The sequence below is a fragment of the Centruroides vittatus genome, unplaced genomic scaffold, assembly GCF_030686945.1.
Source record: "Centruroides vittatus isolate TY-2023 unplaced genomic scaffold, ASM3068694v2 contig_866, whole genome shotgun sequence".
Classification (NCBI taxonomy): Eukaryota; Metazoa; Arthropoda; class Arachnida; order Scorpiones; family Buthidae; genus Centruroides; species Centruroides vittatus.
The window spans coordinates 1,170,520-1,188,553 of NW_027122565.1; the positions used below are offsets into that span (position 1 = coordinate 1,170,520).

Consider the following 18,034-nt stretch of genomic DNA (forward strand, 5'->3'; position numbering starts at 1 on the left):
GCCAATTGATTGCAAATTTATTTTCAATAATGACACTCCCACAGAGAGACTGTCTATTTATCATTATATTGTTTGGAGTCAAAGATTAACGAGACTAAGACAGAAACTTCTAAGCTTCAAATTTATGTGTGTTCATTTTTGATATAATTCTCAATTTAGATTTGAACTTGATTTTATTCTAAATAATAAAAAAATTGTTATTTATTTTTCACAGTTATTTTTATCATATTATGTCATGGCTGCTTTAATAAGCATCTATAACACGTGGCATTTTCACATTGTCAGATTGCATTTTGGTTGATTATTAAAAGGATATTGACACAAATTTTGCTTTGTCGTCTTATTGAATATGCCAAAATGCATTGTTTGCATTTTACTTTCCCAGCTCTGCCATACTTTCCCTCTGTTATATATAACAGTCAGTCAAAAAATTGATCCTCCCCAAGACTTCTACATTTTTTGACTCAGGACCTGAAATGTTGAGAATTGCAAAAATATATATTTTTTTTCCTATGTATGAAGGTTGTGTGTGATGGGGGCACAATTTTCACCCTCTTTGAAGCATAACTCCTGTGCTTTTTGTCAAAAATTTTGAAATTTTGCAAGGGATCATGTGCCATATCTTGAGTAGGGTAGGACTTAATGATGATTTTACTCATTATTGGTATTTACAAATTTTTTATAAAACTCTTCTCTATCCTCAAAATTTTTTCCATTTTATAATTATTAAAAATATGAAAATTTTTTAATAATAAAATATAACAACAGATGGTGTCATGTGCAGTTTTAAATGTTGCTAGAAATAGAAAGTTAAGCAACTTGTTGCTGGATTTTTTGAAAGTCCCTTGACACAAAATTTTCATTGTGGTTGAATCTGGGAAGTCAGAACACATTGTGGTAGATTTTTTGCTCCATGAGCATTTTTGGTCTTTGAGCCTAACATATGTACTCCTTGTTGAAAACCACAAAAATAGAACATTATACTTTATGGAGATGAAGCATAAAATATTCATGAAAAGTTTTAATGAAAATACCAGCAACAGAAATGAATTATCAGGGACCAGTGAAAACATTCAGATTACAAAAAAAAAAAAAAAAAAATGAAACTATTAGAGAAATAATGCAGATAGAATATATTATTGTACAAATCATGAAAGCATGAAATTCTATATTCTTTTAGCATAAATACCACATAAGAAAAAAGAGAAAGATATACTTGGATAAAGTAAAGAAAATATGAAAAATAAGAAATAGAAATAAAAAACCATACTCTGTGTTCAACAGACAATATTAAAAAATCTTGTCTGTTGATTTAGATTAAGGATAATCGTGTAAATAGAAGAGAATTCTGACTGATGATGATACTGGTTAAGAAAGAATAAAATAAATAAATGTTTCTGAGAAAAATACAAATTTCTCCAGTATAGACACCAACTACCTTGATTTGGTCCAGCAAATCAAGGTTGTTGGTATCTAAGTGGTAGTGTCTTATCCAGTTTTGTGAGATAATAACAATCAAAGTACTTATAACAATTTACTGAAAGAGCAAGATGATAACACTCAGTTTCAGTTAAGAATTATTTAAATTATTAAAATTTATTAATGAGTTTTAAAAATTCTTAAGATTATCTCTTACCCTTCTTGCTCTTCTGGAGCAATTGGACCCAATTTTTCAACAATTGAAGAAACACGATTATGTGTAACTAATATCACGTTCACACCAATATATTTATAAATGGTTGTAGAATTCCAAGCTGAATACTATTAAAATTCAATAACAATTTTTATTAAACACTATTGTTTAAAATTATTATGTATTCTTGAAATGTTTGCATCTCTATATTCTTACCGAGGAAGCATTTCGATAGAGTATACGTCCATCTGCATTGAAAGGTTCAAATCTTTGAAGCAATGATTTGCCTTCTATTCTCCAAATTGGAGGATTTTCTTTATCCTTGTCAGCTATAGCTAATACAAAGTTACCAGGCTGAAAAAATAAAATTTTTGTTGTCATAATTTGAAAATAATTTACTATTCAACTTTTCTTTCATAATTAGACCATTTTCTAACTTTTAATGAACAAATTAGATGGGTTTGAGTAAATAATTGACACATATATACCAAAATATAATTTTATAAAAATTTGTGTTTTATCATCATCACAATTAAAGTTGTTATTCTGAATTTATTCTTCTAGAAATAATCATAGATTAAATCCTACATAATCTATGTTTATGAGTAAATATTTACTAATATTTAATGTCAGGCATCCATTTTTGTACCCAGATATCTAGTACAGAGCTACTAACATAAGTAACCACAATCAAGTACACCAATAGTTAGATACCCATTTAGAAGATTGAGTATGTAAATTTACCAGATGAAAATTATGAATAAAAGAAAAATGGAAATGAAGACATTACCAATATCCTCATTTCCAAATGTCTGATGTGTTTGAATAGAGGGGGGGGGATGTTTTTTAAAGTCAAAATGGAAGACTTATCCTTCTTTCAGAAATTATACAGTAACCCTAAGTGTATGCATTATAACATAAAAAATGATTAGCAAACATTTACTATAACAACCTATTTAGTTGTGTTTTATTAAACATTCTTTCTAATGAATTACTATTTTTAATCTTTAAAAGATAAATTTTAAAACTAAAATTTTTAATTAGTTACATTTTTTAATTAACAATGGACATGCACAGTTTAAATCTCATCACTGGTGGTGCTAGAGTCAGTTTGGTGTATACTTAAGTTCCGGTAGTGTGTAAAATAGTAGAAACTGAGCAGAAAGTTTTGATCTGCATATAAAAAACTTGATTTACAGAATGTAATAGTTGTTAAATTAAGAAAGAAATTAAAAGAATTAGGAGCCAAGACAACAAGAACAAAAGCAAAACTTTTAGAAAAGTATACAAGCTTAAAATAGTAAGTATAAAATTGACACATTTACAATTTTTGGCTTTTGTTTTTCATTTTACTCTTGTCATCCTAAACCTGAATGCAGGCTATGCATAGCATAATTAATAAATACATAGTGTTGGTTATCCGAATGTCGATCAACCGAAACATCGGTTAACCAAAAGTGTTCCAGTCGGACTGTGTCGTGCTGAATTGAACGTTTTTGATACTAGATTAACTTCTAAAGTATAATTTTTTTGTTTTAATATTTTTCAATATATTTATTTTGTTTGTACAAAATAAAGAAATAATTTTTAATGATATAATAGCCATGATTATTATTATAAAAATTTTCGTTAGGCTTAACATCGACGAAAATTCAACACAAAGCAACATGCAATGGAGGAAAATTTAAACATGGGATATATTAATATACTATTATTGGGATATACTAATATACTATATTAATAATGTATGTTTTTGTACATAATCGGTTATCCGAAAAATCAATTTTCCAAACAACCCCAGTCCCCAATTGATTTGGATAATCGACGCTCTACTGTAATATATAATTATTAAAAAAGCATTATTAAGAAATGCAATAAAAATGCATGATATTAAAATTGAGGTATTAATGGACTATAAAGAGTTAATATTTATGTTTTTTTTGTCATTGTTAGTAGTCAGTATCAGGAAAATCACACCAAACTGGTGTAATTTTGCTGTTACTGACTACTCACATTAATTCAAACTGGTTGTATGTTCAACCAAAAGTTTGACAAGAACTTCTGCACTTTTAGACATCAGTATGTTATCACTAGACTACTTTGAGGGACAATAAAGATTGTTTGTATGCTAATTATGTTGTGTTCATTTCTTTATAATCATCAAACTTTATTATCATACCTCATCTAAATGCAATTGAAATTCCAATATACTTATAAGGAGTATTATGTCTATATCCCCCACCAATTTTGATGAATTTTGGTGAAAAGGTAGTGTTTGACAAGGGCGTCGCCAGGGGGACAGAGGGGCAGCTGCCCTCCCCTAGAAATTCGAAAAAATTATTTAAATGTTAAGTTTTAATTAAAATAATCTTCTTAAGCTTCTTGTAAGTTAAAAAAAATGTTTTAATTAAGATATTTCTTTTCCGGTACATAGTAAATGATCCGGTAAATGATTAAAACTTTATGAATCATTTTTATTTTACCTACATACAATTCATATCCTTTATCAATTTACATCATCTCACCCTCCCTGGCCCATTGGCTGATGTCGTCCTTGGTGTTTGATATTATAATGCAATCATTCAAACAATTTCATACTATGGGACATAATTATTAAACCTCAATAACTCTCTCATTAAGGTCTGTTGCCAGTTTGTGAAATTAAGGTCTTGTTAAATTGTGGATCCTCAGTTTAACAGAATACTAGCATACTTCAGGGCTACAAAACAAAACCTATAACAAAGGCTTAAAGAATAGGAGTGTACCATTGATAAGAAACTTTACAACACAACATTGTAGCTGGTCTGATGATTGAAGTTTTAATCAACTGATGCTAGACTTCAACACAATTAGGCATTTAGAAACCTTAGAAATATATAAAACCAATAGAACTTCAACCTGCATTAATTACAGGGATTCAAACTCACTATAATAAAATAACTTGCACTTCACGCCAACTCTTGTATATATAGTAATAACACTTTATTTTGGTAATGCCGCAATACTTAACTTTAAAAATGAGAATGTGCACTAGTACGTTCAGTAGTATAAAGTTACCATCATCAGACGAAATTGAACACAACAGCTATCAAATTTTAAGCTTTCAAACAATTTTAAATTTATAAGCAGCACGTAGATGGAATATAAAACAAATTTGAATTAGAACGATGTTCTAAAAATTATAAAACGGCAATTACAAGTGACATAATTTACCCAAGGTTACATAGCTTGTAATAGCTAAAGCAAAAATGATTATGCAAACAGGAACTAAAATTGTAGGTTGAATTGCTTAAATAATGTTACCCATAATTGTGGGATTTCAAGGGTGAGATTGACGAAAGTTGTTACAATGGACATGGACATGCGCATGGATGCTGATTTAATTGCCACCATCCACGTGCCAAATGCAATGACTTTCGTCAAGCATACGTTCGATTTAATTTGAATATTCATGTTCTTTTTTTGTGTTCCATTGGTTATTCAGCATATTTCACCCGAGGAAGAACTATTTAACAGTTTGAAAATGTTAGTGGTGAGCTGTATTATAATTATTCACAGAACACACTGGTAACAGGTTCTGGATAAGGTGTTGATTGTTTATTTTATTTCTGTTGTATTTAAATTTTATGTTTGGTTCTATTCTACTGGTATTTATTGAATGTTTTTTATTCAAATATGTTCTATTTTGGAATACTCAACTGCTGAAGATCTATCAAATTAGATTGAAAACATTTTTGTTTCATTAAACTTTTTGCTGGAGCTGATTTCTAAGGTGTGAATTTATTTTCCATCAAAAAATCTAGCAACACATAGCTACACTGTACAGTATGTTATTAGTAGAACTGGGATATTGTTGGCAACATCATCTTATAATTATAAGAATGTGGGGGAGCTTTGGGCCAAAAATGCAAGTGATGATTGGCAGTTTCAGGCCTTCTAACTTCACTGTCACTTTTAGCACATCAGGCAAAATGATCAAATATCTAAATGAATTATTTTTGGAAAGACAAATAGTCCCAAATGTAAAATAAAGCTTCCTTCTTGTGTCAGATTTATGGGGCAGACACACAAATATGGATTCATAAACAAAATCCTTCAGACAAGCTGCCAATACAATAGAAATTATTTTAAAAATTGTACATCTCCTGACATCATCTTTCACCAGCAGGTAAAATACCTTGCCAGAGAAATTCTCACAGGACTAGAGGTAATTCCTTACGGACAATTAGAACACATGCAAAGGTATTATTGAATTGCAATCTCTTGCACTTTCAATTATCCATTGACATTTTCAAATCTATGATTTGTTACTTGTGGTGATGTTCTGGGCTTCTGACTGGTACAGAAAACTTCCTCAGCATCAATGAAATCACATTGGCAGAAAGCAACAGTCTTGTCTGTGATGCTGTAGATTACAATCAAAGCAGATTTATAAAATGTGCCCACTGTTGCAAATGCTCATGTGTGCACCATTTATGTACTGAAAGCCACTATTATTTCTACACTGCTACTCCCTTTTCTACGTAAAGGATATTAATATTAATATAATCTTCAAAAACACTACTATTGAGAATATACTACATGCTACTATCCTGACTGGGATAATAAATAGATTAAAGAAGTCATTTCATATAGTGAGCTTAATTTATTATTGGTTGAGTCATAAATAAGTTCCGTTAGCAAGTAGGTGTAAATGACTGTCAAATACTTGCCAGATGTTGTGTTGCTTCAACTGAGTTTTATTAGTGGCTATTAGCAAATAGTCTATAAATGTAAATTTTAACATTGAAGTGTCAATAATGTAATAAAAAATTATTTTTGAATTCATTTAAAATGGAACATTTGAAAGTGCATGTATGCCGTATCATGTTGTGGGAGTTTAAACTCGGCAATAATGCTACAGAAACAACAAAAAAGATTTGCAATGTCTACGGCAGTGGTGTACTTTCAGACAGAGCAGTTCAAAAGTGGTTTACAAAATTTCGTTCTGGTGGTTTCTCCTTAAAAGATGATGAAAGACCAGGCCGCTCCTCAGACTTTGATGACCACGTTTTAAAGGTCCTGATTGAGCAGAATCCATGGCAAACGATGAGGGAGTTAGCAGAGAAACTGCACACATCCCAATCAACCATCAATCGTCACCTCCAAAAACTAGGAAAAGTAAGCAAGCTGGGAGTTTGGGTTCCACATAACCTCAGTGAACGGAATAAGGCCGACAGAAGGTCGATGGCTGCTACCTTGCTTTCTTGGCAAAAAGAGGAATCTTTTTTGGCTAAAATTGTTATGGGAGATGAAAAGTGGATCACATACGAAAATGTTATTCGAAAAAGACAATGGGTTGACAAAAATGATCAGCCACGACCAGACCCTAAGCCCAGTGTGCATGGAAGGAAAATTTTGTTATGTGTATGGTGGGATCGTCGAGGAATTATCCATTTTAAGTTGTTGCCATGCAATGAAACTGTTACTGCAAATGTATACATACAACAGTTAGAGCAACTTCGGCTAAAACTTCATGAAAAGTGTCCTGCACTTGTTAACAGAAAAAAGATCACCTTATTGCATGACAATGCAAGGCTACACACAGGGAAGATTACACAAGAAAAAATTTTGGAGTTTGGCTGGTCTGTTTTGCCTCATCCACCATATTCACCGGACCTGACACCAAGAGATTTCCATCTTTTCCGGGCACTGCAGAATGCTTTACAAGGGCAATGCTTCCAAAATGATGACCAGGTTCAGGAGTTCATCCAGGAGTTTTTTGATTCAAAACCACCAGAATTTTATGCAAGGGGAATTGACAAGTTGCCCGAAAAATGGCAAGAAGTCATTAATAATGATAGTGAATATGTGTTAGATTAAAGTCTATTTTTGTACATTTTATTGGCAAATAAATTTCAGTTTAGAAAACAGAACTTATTTATGACTCAACCTAATAGTTAGACTTCATTTCTCAAGTTTTGCTAAAATATTAATGTAACTGTTTATAAGTTTCATTAAACTATTGATGTGTTTTAAGAATATTAATATAATTATTAATATAATGTAAATACAGTGTGTCTCAAAAGTATATATAATCAACATTTTACTTTACACTGATTTTTGATAATTTCAAAAATTAAAGATTATTATATTAATAATTTACGTTCGCTTACGAAATTTCAGCATACCGCACTGGTTAAAAGGTTTCAAGAGGATTCAGTGATTAATAATTTAACAATAAAAATATATTTTTTGGCTGTCCCATAGATAATAAAACAGAATTGCAAAATTTGAAACTTAAGAAACTTAAAATTATAAAAATATAAATAATATCACATTAAATTACTACTTGACGACAAGTAAAAATTTTAATATTGAATCAAAACTTTCAAAATTCCACATGGATCAGAGTTTAGTATGGAAGAAATACATGAATATAGAAATTAAGCACAGAAGGCTGTAGTGTCAAGGAAATTGCTGTTTTAATGAACAGATCTACTCCTGGAATTTAAAAAATTTTGGAAAAATCATTACCAATATCTTTCTAAACATCAATCAGGAAGGTCCAAAATCATATCTCAAAGGAATTAAATTGTGCATCTTGCATCACAACAGGATAAATCAGTTCATCAAATTTTGTGTGAAAGTGGATTAAAAATATCAAAAAGCACTTTTCATCAAAGGATTTCAGCTGCTCCAAATATGAAATTTGATGCCTTAATGAAAAATCATCACTAACAAAATGACACAAATTGCAAGAAAGCAATGGGCTAAAGATCACATACTGTTGAAAGACCAATGGCTCTCAGTCCTTTTCAGAGATGAAAAGAAATTTAATTTGGATGGCCTAATTACTGGCATGATATTAGGAAAGAAGAGTGCAGTTTTTCAGCAGGCAACAGGGTGGTGATTCTGTTATGGTGTGGGGCTGCTTTGGATTTAATGATTTATCAAATTTAGTTATTTTAACTGGTAGACAAACATGTAAAAGTTATGAAGTCCTAAAAAATAATTTATTAGCTATTGGAAGACCTGATTTGATTTTCCAACAGAACAATGCCAGTATTCATTGTTCACTCTCAACAGCTAAGTGGTTTGAAGATCATAATATTCAAGTTATGAAGTGGCTGCAAGAAGACTGAACATTAATCCGATTGAGAACTTGTGGGGCATTCTTGCTCAAAAAATTTATGTTAATAACAGGCAATGTACAACAGATACAGAGCTTTAAACAAAAAATAATTGAGTGCTGGTTTCAAATGGATTTTTGGATCCATTTGAAACCAGCACTTATAATATCCAATTAAATAATATTCAATCTTACACCAATCTCCAATATTCCCACCAATCTCCAATATTCTCACCAATCTTATAATATTCAATTAAATCAATGTATAGTTGCATTTTTGAAGTCATTAAGCATAATGGCAATTCTATTTCATATTAAAACAATTTTCATCAATTTAAGTTATGAACTATTGTTCAAAGTTTGAACTTATCTATATTTTTAGGACATCAAAAATAAGTATTTTGTGTTTAACGCTCTATGTAACTGTCAAATAATTTGCTGTGCTATAAACAATAATAACCTGATAACCTGATAACCTAATAACCATGCTATTACGTTATAGAAATACTTAAAGGCTTTTTAAATAAGGGTTATGATCACGTTGCAAAGATGCCACTTTAGGGCTGAATATGTTTCATCACAGCATAAAAACTTTGTCACAGCATGCAGGTCTTGAAGTAATTCATAAATTGATTAAAGGAGAAAATGTTACTAGAAAAGAAAGCGGAATGGCTAAAAGAGAATGGAACGAGCTGATGTGCATACTTGATAAAAAATTGTGAAGGTATTCACATTGTTAAGAAATACTTAATATTTAAAAAAAGGAAAAACATATAAATTATCTATATTTTTGGGACACACTGTATAATGTAACTAATGTGAAATTATTTGTGATACTTGAAAATTTAACCATGGTTAATATTCAACTACTCTCTCTCCAAATAACAATTGTGTTGATCTTTTAATGAGTGATACAATGTGGCCTGAATAACAAACATACCATCAACCTTCTCTTGCTGCTCCTATCTTCTCCAGCAGATTAACACCCACATGAGAAACTACTGTATTACTTGTATGCCAGCTATAGTAGTTCCACATTCAATTAGTCATAACTCAATTATGGGCTGTAGAACGAAACAGTTTGGAGGACTTCACTATCAAATTAAACACTACTTTTGTACCAAAATTTATCAAAATCAGTGGGGGACATAGGTAAAAAAGACATTTGTAATTGCTAGGAAAAAATAAATTTTCTTACATTGGTTATTAATAAAAGATTTATTCATTCATTCTAAATAATGTAGTTATTAAAAATCTTTGCCTTTATCTTAATACAATATTCTGAAACTTGAAACAAAATATAATTGATTCTAGATGAAACTAATATTACTCATATTTCATTTGATAAAGCTTATCAGTTTCTATATAGTTTTTCTTGTTTTTGCAATTGAATTGGTGATAACACTTAGTAGCCAATGTTACAATTAATTTTATTTTTATTATCATATCAAAGTTTACTCAATATTTAAAGATATACAGAACTTCAACATATACTCAGACTCATTCAATATTATATAGAACTCGTACACCTTATTGCTGAGAATCTATTTTACTGCTTTAAATGAATGTTTCAACCTGATGAACAGGCAATAACTGTCAGGTTATCAATTCTCTGAATCACTCTATATTTGAATGAATATGCAATAACAAATTCAAATTTAAAACGGTTTGAATGGTTAAAAAATCAAAATATACAAAAATATAACCAATTTTATAAATACATAAAATAAATACATAAAATTGAAAACTGAACAAATCAAAATAAATAGAATAGAACACAATAAAATAAAATAAAAATGCAAGTATAATAACATAACATATATAATTAAATTTACTGCACGCTATGCATCAGGTTTTTATAATCACATATTTCCATGCTGATGGTAACATTGTGGCACCTTGTAATTTAAACATTTGCTAGTAAGGCTGGATTTATATATTTCAAACTTTTCAAAATTCAATGCCAGAGTCGGCGAACGCACCAGTGTAACAATCTATTTTACTGCTTTAAACATTTGTTCAGTTAAAACATTCGTTTAAAGCAGTAGAAATAGATTCTCAGCAATAAGGTGTATGAGTTATATGATATACAGAATATTAAACATCAATAATTATGATAGTAGTTCAACCAATATTATATTTATATACGGTATATAATTAATATTTATTTTTAAAAAATTACTTTTTCAATTATTATATTTATTGAAAAAGGACTAAAATATAAAAACTTGCCTTAAAATGGCCTTCAATTATACGAGTACTCTGGGTAAACTTGAAGGATGTGGGAGACTTTATTTTTCTCTCATAAGTTACCTTAACTTCTGTAACTGGTGCTGGTGTTTCTTTGCTGTCTAAGGTAAAATCTTTTAATGATGGTTTTGGTTCGTAACTAGGAGAATTTGTAATTTTCGTCTTTGCTGGTGTACGATTGTTACTTCCTCTAAATGATCTGCGTTTAGATATTTCTTCATTCTGTAACTGTTTAGAAGATTCAACCTAAAAAATTAATTAATAAAATAAAAATTATAATTAACTGTTAGCAGCTTTTTAGAATACTAAACACTTATCAAAAACTAAAATCTACCAACCTTATCAGCAGGTGTCCAAACAGGATCCAAGTCAGAATCATCCATTTGTTCACCATCATCATCGTCGTCATCAGAACTAAATGCTGATTCAATTTCTGTCCCCAACAACTTATCTTTCTCTCCTTTATGAATTCAAATTATTTTTATTCATAAACTATTTATTTGTTAAACTATTTTTACTAAAAATAAAATCTTTTTAAAATATACATAATATTGGAAGCAATTATCATTGTTACAAAGAAAATGATAAAATGTCTTGACAAATGAATGTATTATAATTCAAGATTTAAAACTTTTTCCTTTGTAGTTCTTTTAAGATCATCATATAAATCAGAGATTGCTGAATTTATCAATTACTATAATTCTAACATGATCATAGACAGAACTAACAAGCCCAGTCTGTAATCTTGTAAGAATAGCCCAGTTCAGTTTTCATAAAATGTAGATGAAAATTATATTATACATTGTAGGAAAACTGAACTGAGCTATATAGATATAGCCAAGACTATAGATAGATCTTGTCAGCTCACAAGGGGAGGATCAGACATTTCGATCTCAAATTCAAATAAAACTTGGTGAGCATGTAGCCCTAAACACAAACAGCTCCTTGTCCAAATAATAGGACCCATTTCTCAAGCATTTTTGAAAAATGAGCCTCTGAAAATTAACTGTTTAGCTTATAAGTCTTTGGAAATTTCATGTTTCCTCAGAACAACAATAGCCAAGTAGATAAGACACTAAGCACTGGAGCTACACAATGTAGTTTGAATTTTTGCACTTTTAGTTTTTTTCTTTTTATGTGTAACATAATTATTTCATTATTTTACAGTATCATTAGCATTATTATTATTATTATTATTATTCCTCATGTTTACAGCTTAGAGATTAAAAATCATGGCATTATTTTCTATTTAGCAAAAATAAAGTCTCTATAGACTAGTTTCCTTTATTATATCATGCTCCACTGGAGAACAACATTACATCTTAACTTCCACAACACTCGCATAAAAACAAATCAAACATACATCAAGTGAGAAACTTTTCACGGAGATTCCTTCCTCTACCTTGCACTTTTTTTTTTATCTAACACATTGAACAAAATACAATATGGCTATAATATCACACAAAAAAACAATACTGTTTACATTATCACATCTCATATACATAGACAATATCAAACTTTACACATCCACACAGAATCACTTCATCATCTCTTACACACACACACTCAAATGATATACAAATGAAGTTTGGTCTAGACAGTGATTTCCAAACTTTTTCTAGCCACCACCTCTTGGTTCCATAAAGTTATATCCAATGACCCCAAACCGTATTCAATGGCCCCTAACCCATTTTCCCTTGTGCAAGAAAGGCTTAAAAATGTCAGAGCGGGATCAATATTTTGGGATAACTCCAGACAAATCGAAATAGGATGAGGCCAGAGGAGAAGGACATGCATGTGGAGAGATAGCAGGAGGTGCCGCGTTAGGCAGACTTGGGGCATGATTCCTTTAATACCCTCCTTTGCAGGGGACGCTGATGGCCTTAGGGTCACCGATTTTTTCAAGTCACTAGATGAAATAGCGAAACTAACCAATTGGGCCAAGGTGCAGTGCTTAGGGGTTGCAAAACTAAAATTAACAGGTATAGCCTGGGATTTTGCATGGATGGATGCAATGAAGGAGGTAGAGACATATGACAAATTTAAGAAACTTATGATCAGGAGATTTGAGAGAGAACCAATTTCTTTATGGCTGCAAAAATTTCATGCCTGCGTCCAAGTGCGGTACGAGGACGTACAAACCTATGCTGTACGACTACAGACCCTGGTACCAGAAACAACTATAGAACAAATTAGCAGTGACGCTCAAGAGAGGGAGGTTATTAAAAGGTGTCAACAAAAGGAAAGAGATGAACGATTGCTGGAGCAATTTCTTAGCGGGCTAAATGATTGCATAAAGCGACAGGTGATGTCGCAAGACCTGAAAACATTCAATAGGGGCAGTGCAAGTAGCGATTAGCGAAGAGACCATATATCAATTAAGCAGCAAACCCATTATAAGAGCAATAGATGAAGAGTGAAACCAAGGCTACACCGATAGAACCATAGACCAAACAATCAAGCAATTACAAGAGCAATTAGATGAACTAAGACAGCAGAGAAGTCAAACAGAATTTCCCAGGCATAGAGGCAACAATGCTAGAAACAGATATAGGGACTCATCCAATGATCCAAGAAACATAATAGGTAGCATACAAAATCAAATGTACAATTCTCGAGATCGACCAAGATGATATGAGGCAAGGCATGATTTAGGCGACTCAAGACGTAACTGGCAAACCTGGAAGACTCAACTTCGACTCCAGATACAGCAATACGAGAGGAGAGCCAACAGAACCCAACGAAATTTTAGAGGCAATTTGAGGCAAGAGAGACAACATACATGCGAAGTTAGAATATCTAGATTCAGATTCAAATTGATTCTAAAATTGATCTAAGAATCTAGATTCAGATTCAAATCTAGATTCTTAGGATCAAATTGAAAGTTGTTTTTACCTACGGTAAAATCTATCAATCAAATCTGAATCTAGATATTCAGATTCGATAAATCAGGTAAAAACAACTTTCAATTCGAAATCGGCCCTTTGCAATTTTCCTACCCATGCTATATAGTGGACAATGAAATTATTCAACCATTTGATGGATTGATAGGAAGGGTCATAATAAAAGAGCAGGGATTAGAAATAAACATAGCGGCAGAAACAATAAAACTCCCAAACAGAAAAGTTTTAAGCTTCCAGGACCTGGCCACTTCAAAAGGGACAACGAAATGACTCCAGCCAAAAAAGACCTTGACCAATAGAGAAATCACTGTCTGAAGAATCTGAACAGGGGAAAGCATCTTAGAGCAACATAACATGGAAGTGACAGGAGAGAAAAACCTAATAAATTGACACTGAGAACTTATTGAAGAAAAACTGCCAACTCCAAAAAATCAAAACTACATGGAGAGGAACATTAAGAACTTGACCCATCCAAAGGACAACGAAATCAAATCCATCTCCCCTAACGGAAAGGGAAAAACCATAACAGATGAACATGAACCAGAGATAAATCATGTACCGATGCATGTGGAAGCAGCCAATAAGCAGAATCAAAGTCCTCCAGAAGTAGATAGCCAGTGAGAACGACAAACGGAACCCGATCAAAACAGGTAGATCGACAGTTCTCCATACTGCAATTAAAGTTATCGTAATCCTCCTCACCACAGTGCTTGCAATTTTAGGCTTCCCACTTTTTCCAATATTTGCATGCTCCAAAGAGTCGACATCCCTGCCAAATCCCGACTAAGCATAAACAATATCACCTGAATTCAACCATAGAAAGACCAACTCTTCCTTGTAAAAAAAGTGGCTGTGGCCGAACTAATACAGTTAACTTCTCACAACAAACAAATTCTGACACCGTGAGAGTTTTTCTACAAAAACAAGAAACATCACAAGATTACATAAAGCTATAACTCTGGCAAACAGTAACAACACACCTTTAAACTTACATTCTGAGCTCCTGGAGCCTTATTTATGTGCTGAGCTCAGAGAGCTCAGCACATAAATAACACACACTAAACAGTTGTGGACCCAATAGGCACTTCATGCCAGGCATTTCTACAACCTAGCTGAGGACTGTTGACAAAACATCAAACTGCTGACTGACTCAGGGCTGCCTGTTTGAAGAGACAGAAGGACTACCATTCAGGGTCATGTCATAAACATTAAAAACTACAGAAAGCCCAACCTGAAGGATACATCATTCATAAATCACTCTTGCAGAAAATGCCACATTCTACAAGAAACAATACAACATATAACCTCTTGCTGCAAGCTCTTAGTAAAAACAGACTATTTACACAGGCATAATCAAATAGCAAATATAATACACCAAGAGTTTGCACACAAACACAGATTATTAAACACTCAGTTAGCATACTTCAAATACTCCACAATATTAGATAATAATACAAACAAAATATACTATGACAGAGCCATAATCACAGAATTCAACACAATAGACCTAACATCACTCTCATTGACAAATGAAATAAGATCGCTTAGGTAATAGACAATTCAATCCATTTCAAACACTCATAATTTGAAAAATGCTCATACTAGAAAAATCAAATACACTCTACTTACCCAAGAAATAAGACAACTGTGAAGGATGGATAGGATATTTATTGTGCCTATTGTGCTTTCTTCTATTGTTGTCATAGCACATACACTATACAAAAGTCTAAAAACTTTAAACCTTAATAATATACAAGGTGTGACAATTTAATTCTAGGACTGGTTGTGTAGTGCTGCAGTATCAGTGTGCAGAAACTTGTCTAAGCTTGTCATAACAGTTCAACTATCTGGCTACTTGTCTGCAAAGATTTGTTCGTGTCTCATAACTCGTTCTTTTTCTGTACTCCATTCACATATTGCTGTGAGAAAGTGCTGTCACACTTTTGTCATGGAATAAAAAGCGAACATTAAGTTTTGTTACAAGTTGGGTAAAAGTGCAACAGAGATGTGTGCCCACATCAAGCAAGTTTATGGGATTGATGTGCTATCCTGCTCTCATGTTTTCGAGTGGTTTGCGCGTTTCAGGGATGGTCGGGAAGACCTTGAGGACGATGCTTGCCCTGGATGACCTCAATCAGTTCAAACATCAGAAAACATCGAAAAAATCAAAGACTTGCTGCGATATGACCATCGAATGTCTATTCGGATGATAGTGGAGATAACTGGTATCAATCTGGAGACAACTCACATAATCATCGCCGAAGATTTGGGCAAAAGAAAAATCTGCTCCCGCTTCGTTCCGCACTATCTTACTGAGCAGTGATTCTTAACAGGGGGCCACAGCCCCCTGGGGGTACATAAGAAGTTTGCCGGGGGGCCACCAAATTATGCAAAATTTCCTTCAGAATATAATAAAAAGAAAATTGATGTATAACCGAATATCATATTGAAAAGTGAAATAAGAAAGATAAAGTTTTCCTATTTAGTTTTTATTTATTTATTTTTTATTTCTTCCTACATACAACTTTGTTAGTATAGAAGAAATAAAGGCAAATATGCTACTTACACCGCAGTATTTACTTCTTTTATTCCAAAGCAATTCTAAGAAACTATTAATGCTTGGAATTTTAAAAATAATTAGGAAAAATAGTAGGCTTTGAAAATATAAATATTTTTGCAAAAGATATGCAAAATCCTTACCACAAGTTCTGGGTGTTTTAGCTGAGTTTTAGCATCCACATTGGATCGATTTATCGATATGTTTCTTATTTTATATTCTGTTAAAAATTAATGAGTTTTCCATGTTTAATTGTGAAGTAATCTATTTAAATAAATATTTAAATAGATAATGAAATAATAAAGTTATGATTTACATTTATTATATAAAAAATAAAGCAATAATAAAAAATCAATTTATTATAGACAATTTAACAAATATAAATTATTATTAAAAAAAAATGGGGGTCACAAAAAATATGAACTATTTGGTGGGCCGCAAGTATAAAAAGGTTAAGAACCACTGTCAGTGAAGACCAAAACTGTCTCCGGCTGAAAGCGTGTCAACAGTTCATTCAAGATGTTGATGATGACCCCTCTTTACTGGATCAAAATTACATTGAAGGAACAAAGATTCAACGACCTAGAGGACATACAGCACAATGTGACCAAGGAATTGAGATCTGTCAATGGAAGCGACTTTGCTGAGTGTTTCAAGAACTTGTACAAGCGTTGCGATAAGTGCATTGCTCTCTAGGGGGATTACTTTGAAACATATTAAAAGGGATTTTCATTGTCTGTTCTTTGTGTCCTTTTATTACCCAGTCCTGGAATTTAATTGTCACACCTTGTAGAACAACCACACACCACTTCTGAAATAGGTGTATAATAGAATTGCATGGCAACAGGGTGTCTCTCTGGCACAAAGAAGATGCCCATCTATATTTGATATACTTTGCAACGGAAAGGACGGGTCTAATACGGAGAGACTTCCAGTGGTGTATAAGATCCACCCCCGGCTCAGGGACCACCGCTTTGATAAAGACCTGGTATACATAGGTTCAACGAAACGTGCTGTTGGGCTCAGACTGAAGGAGCATATGCATGACATTCACTTCATTATCAACGTATCTATCAGATCCTGAGATCATAGCAGACTTTTCCAATGTGAAGTTAATTGTTACCGCATCATCTTTGGACCGTCTCAAATGATTGGAGCAGATAGAGATCTATAGGGCTTGCTGTACAACATCATCCATTAATTCTGGAGATGAGATCACTCTTTCCTTGGCTTGGCAGGCCCTAATGCAACTGGAAGTTTAAATGCATCTTATGCCTAAAGGAAGGCGAATAAAGGGGATAACATAAGATTTATGATGTATGGTTTTGCTTGGCATCAAGATTCTATGACCACCATATGGACATTGTAAAAAAATTTTTTAAATAGCATTTGATGTTACATAGAGACTTTTACGTTCGATGCTGTTAAACGTGTGATTCTGTTCTTTTTTCATATTTAAAAATCGTTCTTAACGATTCTTTACCTGAGGAAGGACCCAGGAGGGGTCTGTAAGTGTTTGTAGTGACTATTAAATGTTATTTCGCACTGGTTATAGGTTTTCTTTTGAGTAGCGATTTGTA

The 18,034-nt window shown here is 32.3% G+C and overlaps 1 protein-coding gene across 4 annotated transcripts in view; it reads right to left on the reverse strand.

The window, feature by feature from the left end:
• The window catches only part of LOC136982851 (serine/threonine-protein kinase pakD-like), a 52,624-nt gene that overhangs the window by 7,884 nt on the left and 26,706 nt on the right, over window positions 1-18,034 (reverse strand). For all 4 annotated transcript variants that reach the window (XM_067279383.1, XM_067279384.1, XM_067279385.1 and 1 more), the window contains 4 exons: window positions 11,333-11,454; window positions 10,977-11,240; window positions 1,850-1,987; window positions 1,637-1,761 (listed from right to left, as the gene is read on the reverse strand). In XM_067279383.1, coding sequence (XP_067135484.1) covers window positions 1,637-1,761; window positions 1,850-1,987; window positions 10,977-11,240; window positions 11,333-11,454 — 649 coding nt within the window. The remainder of the gene's footprint in view (window positions 1-1,636; window positions 1,762-1,849; window positions 1,988-10,976; window positions 11,241-11,332; window positions 11,455-18,034) is intronic.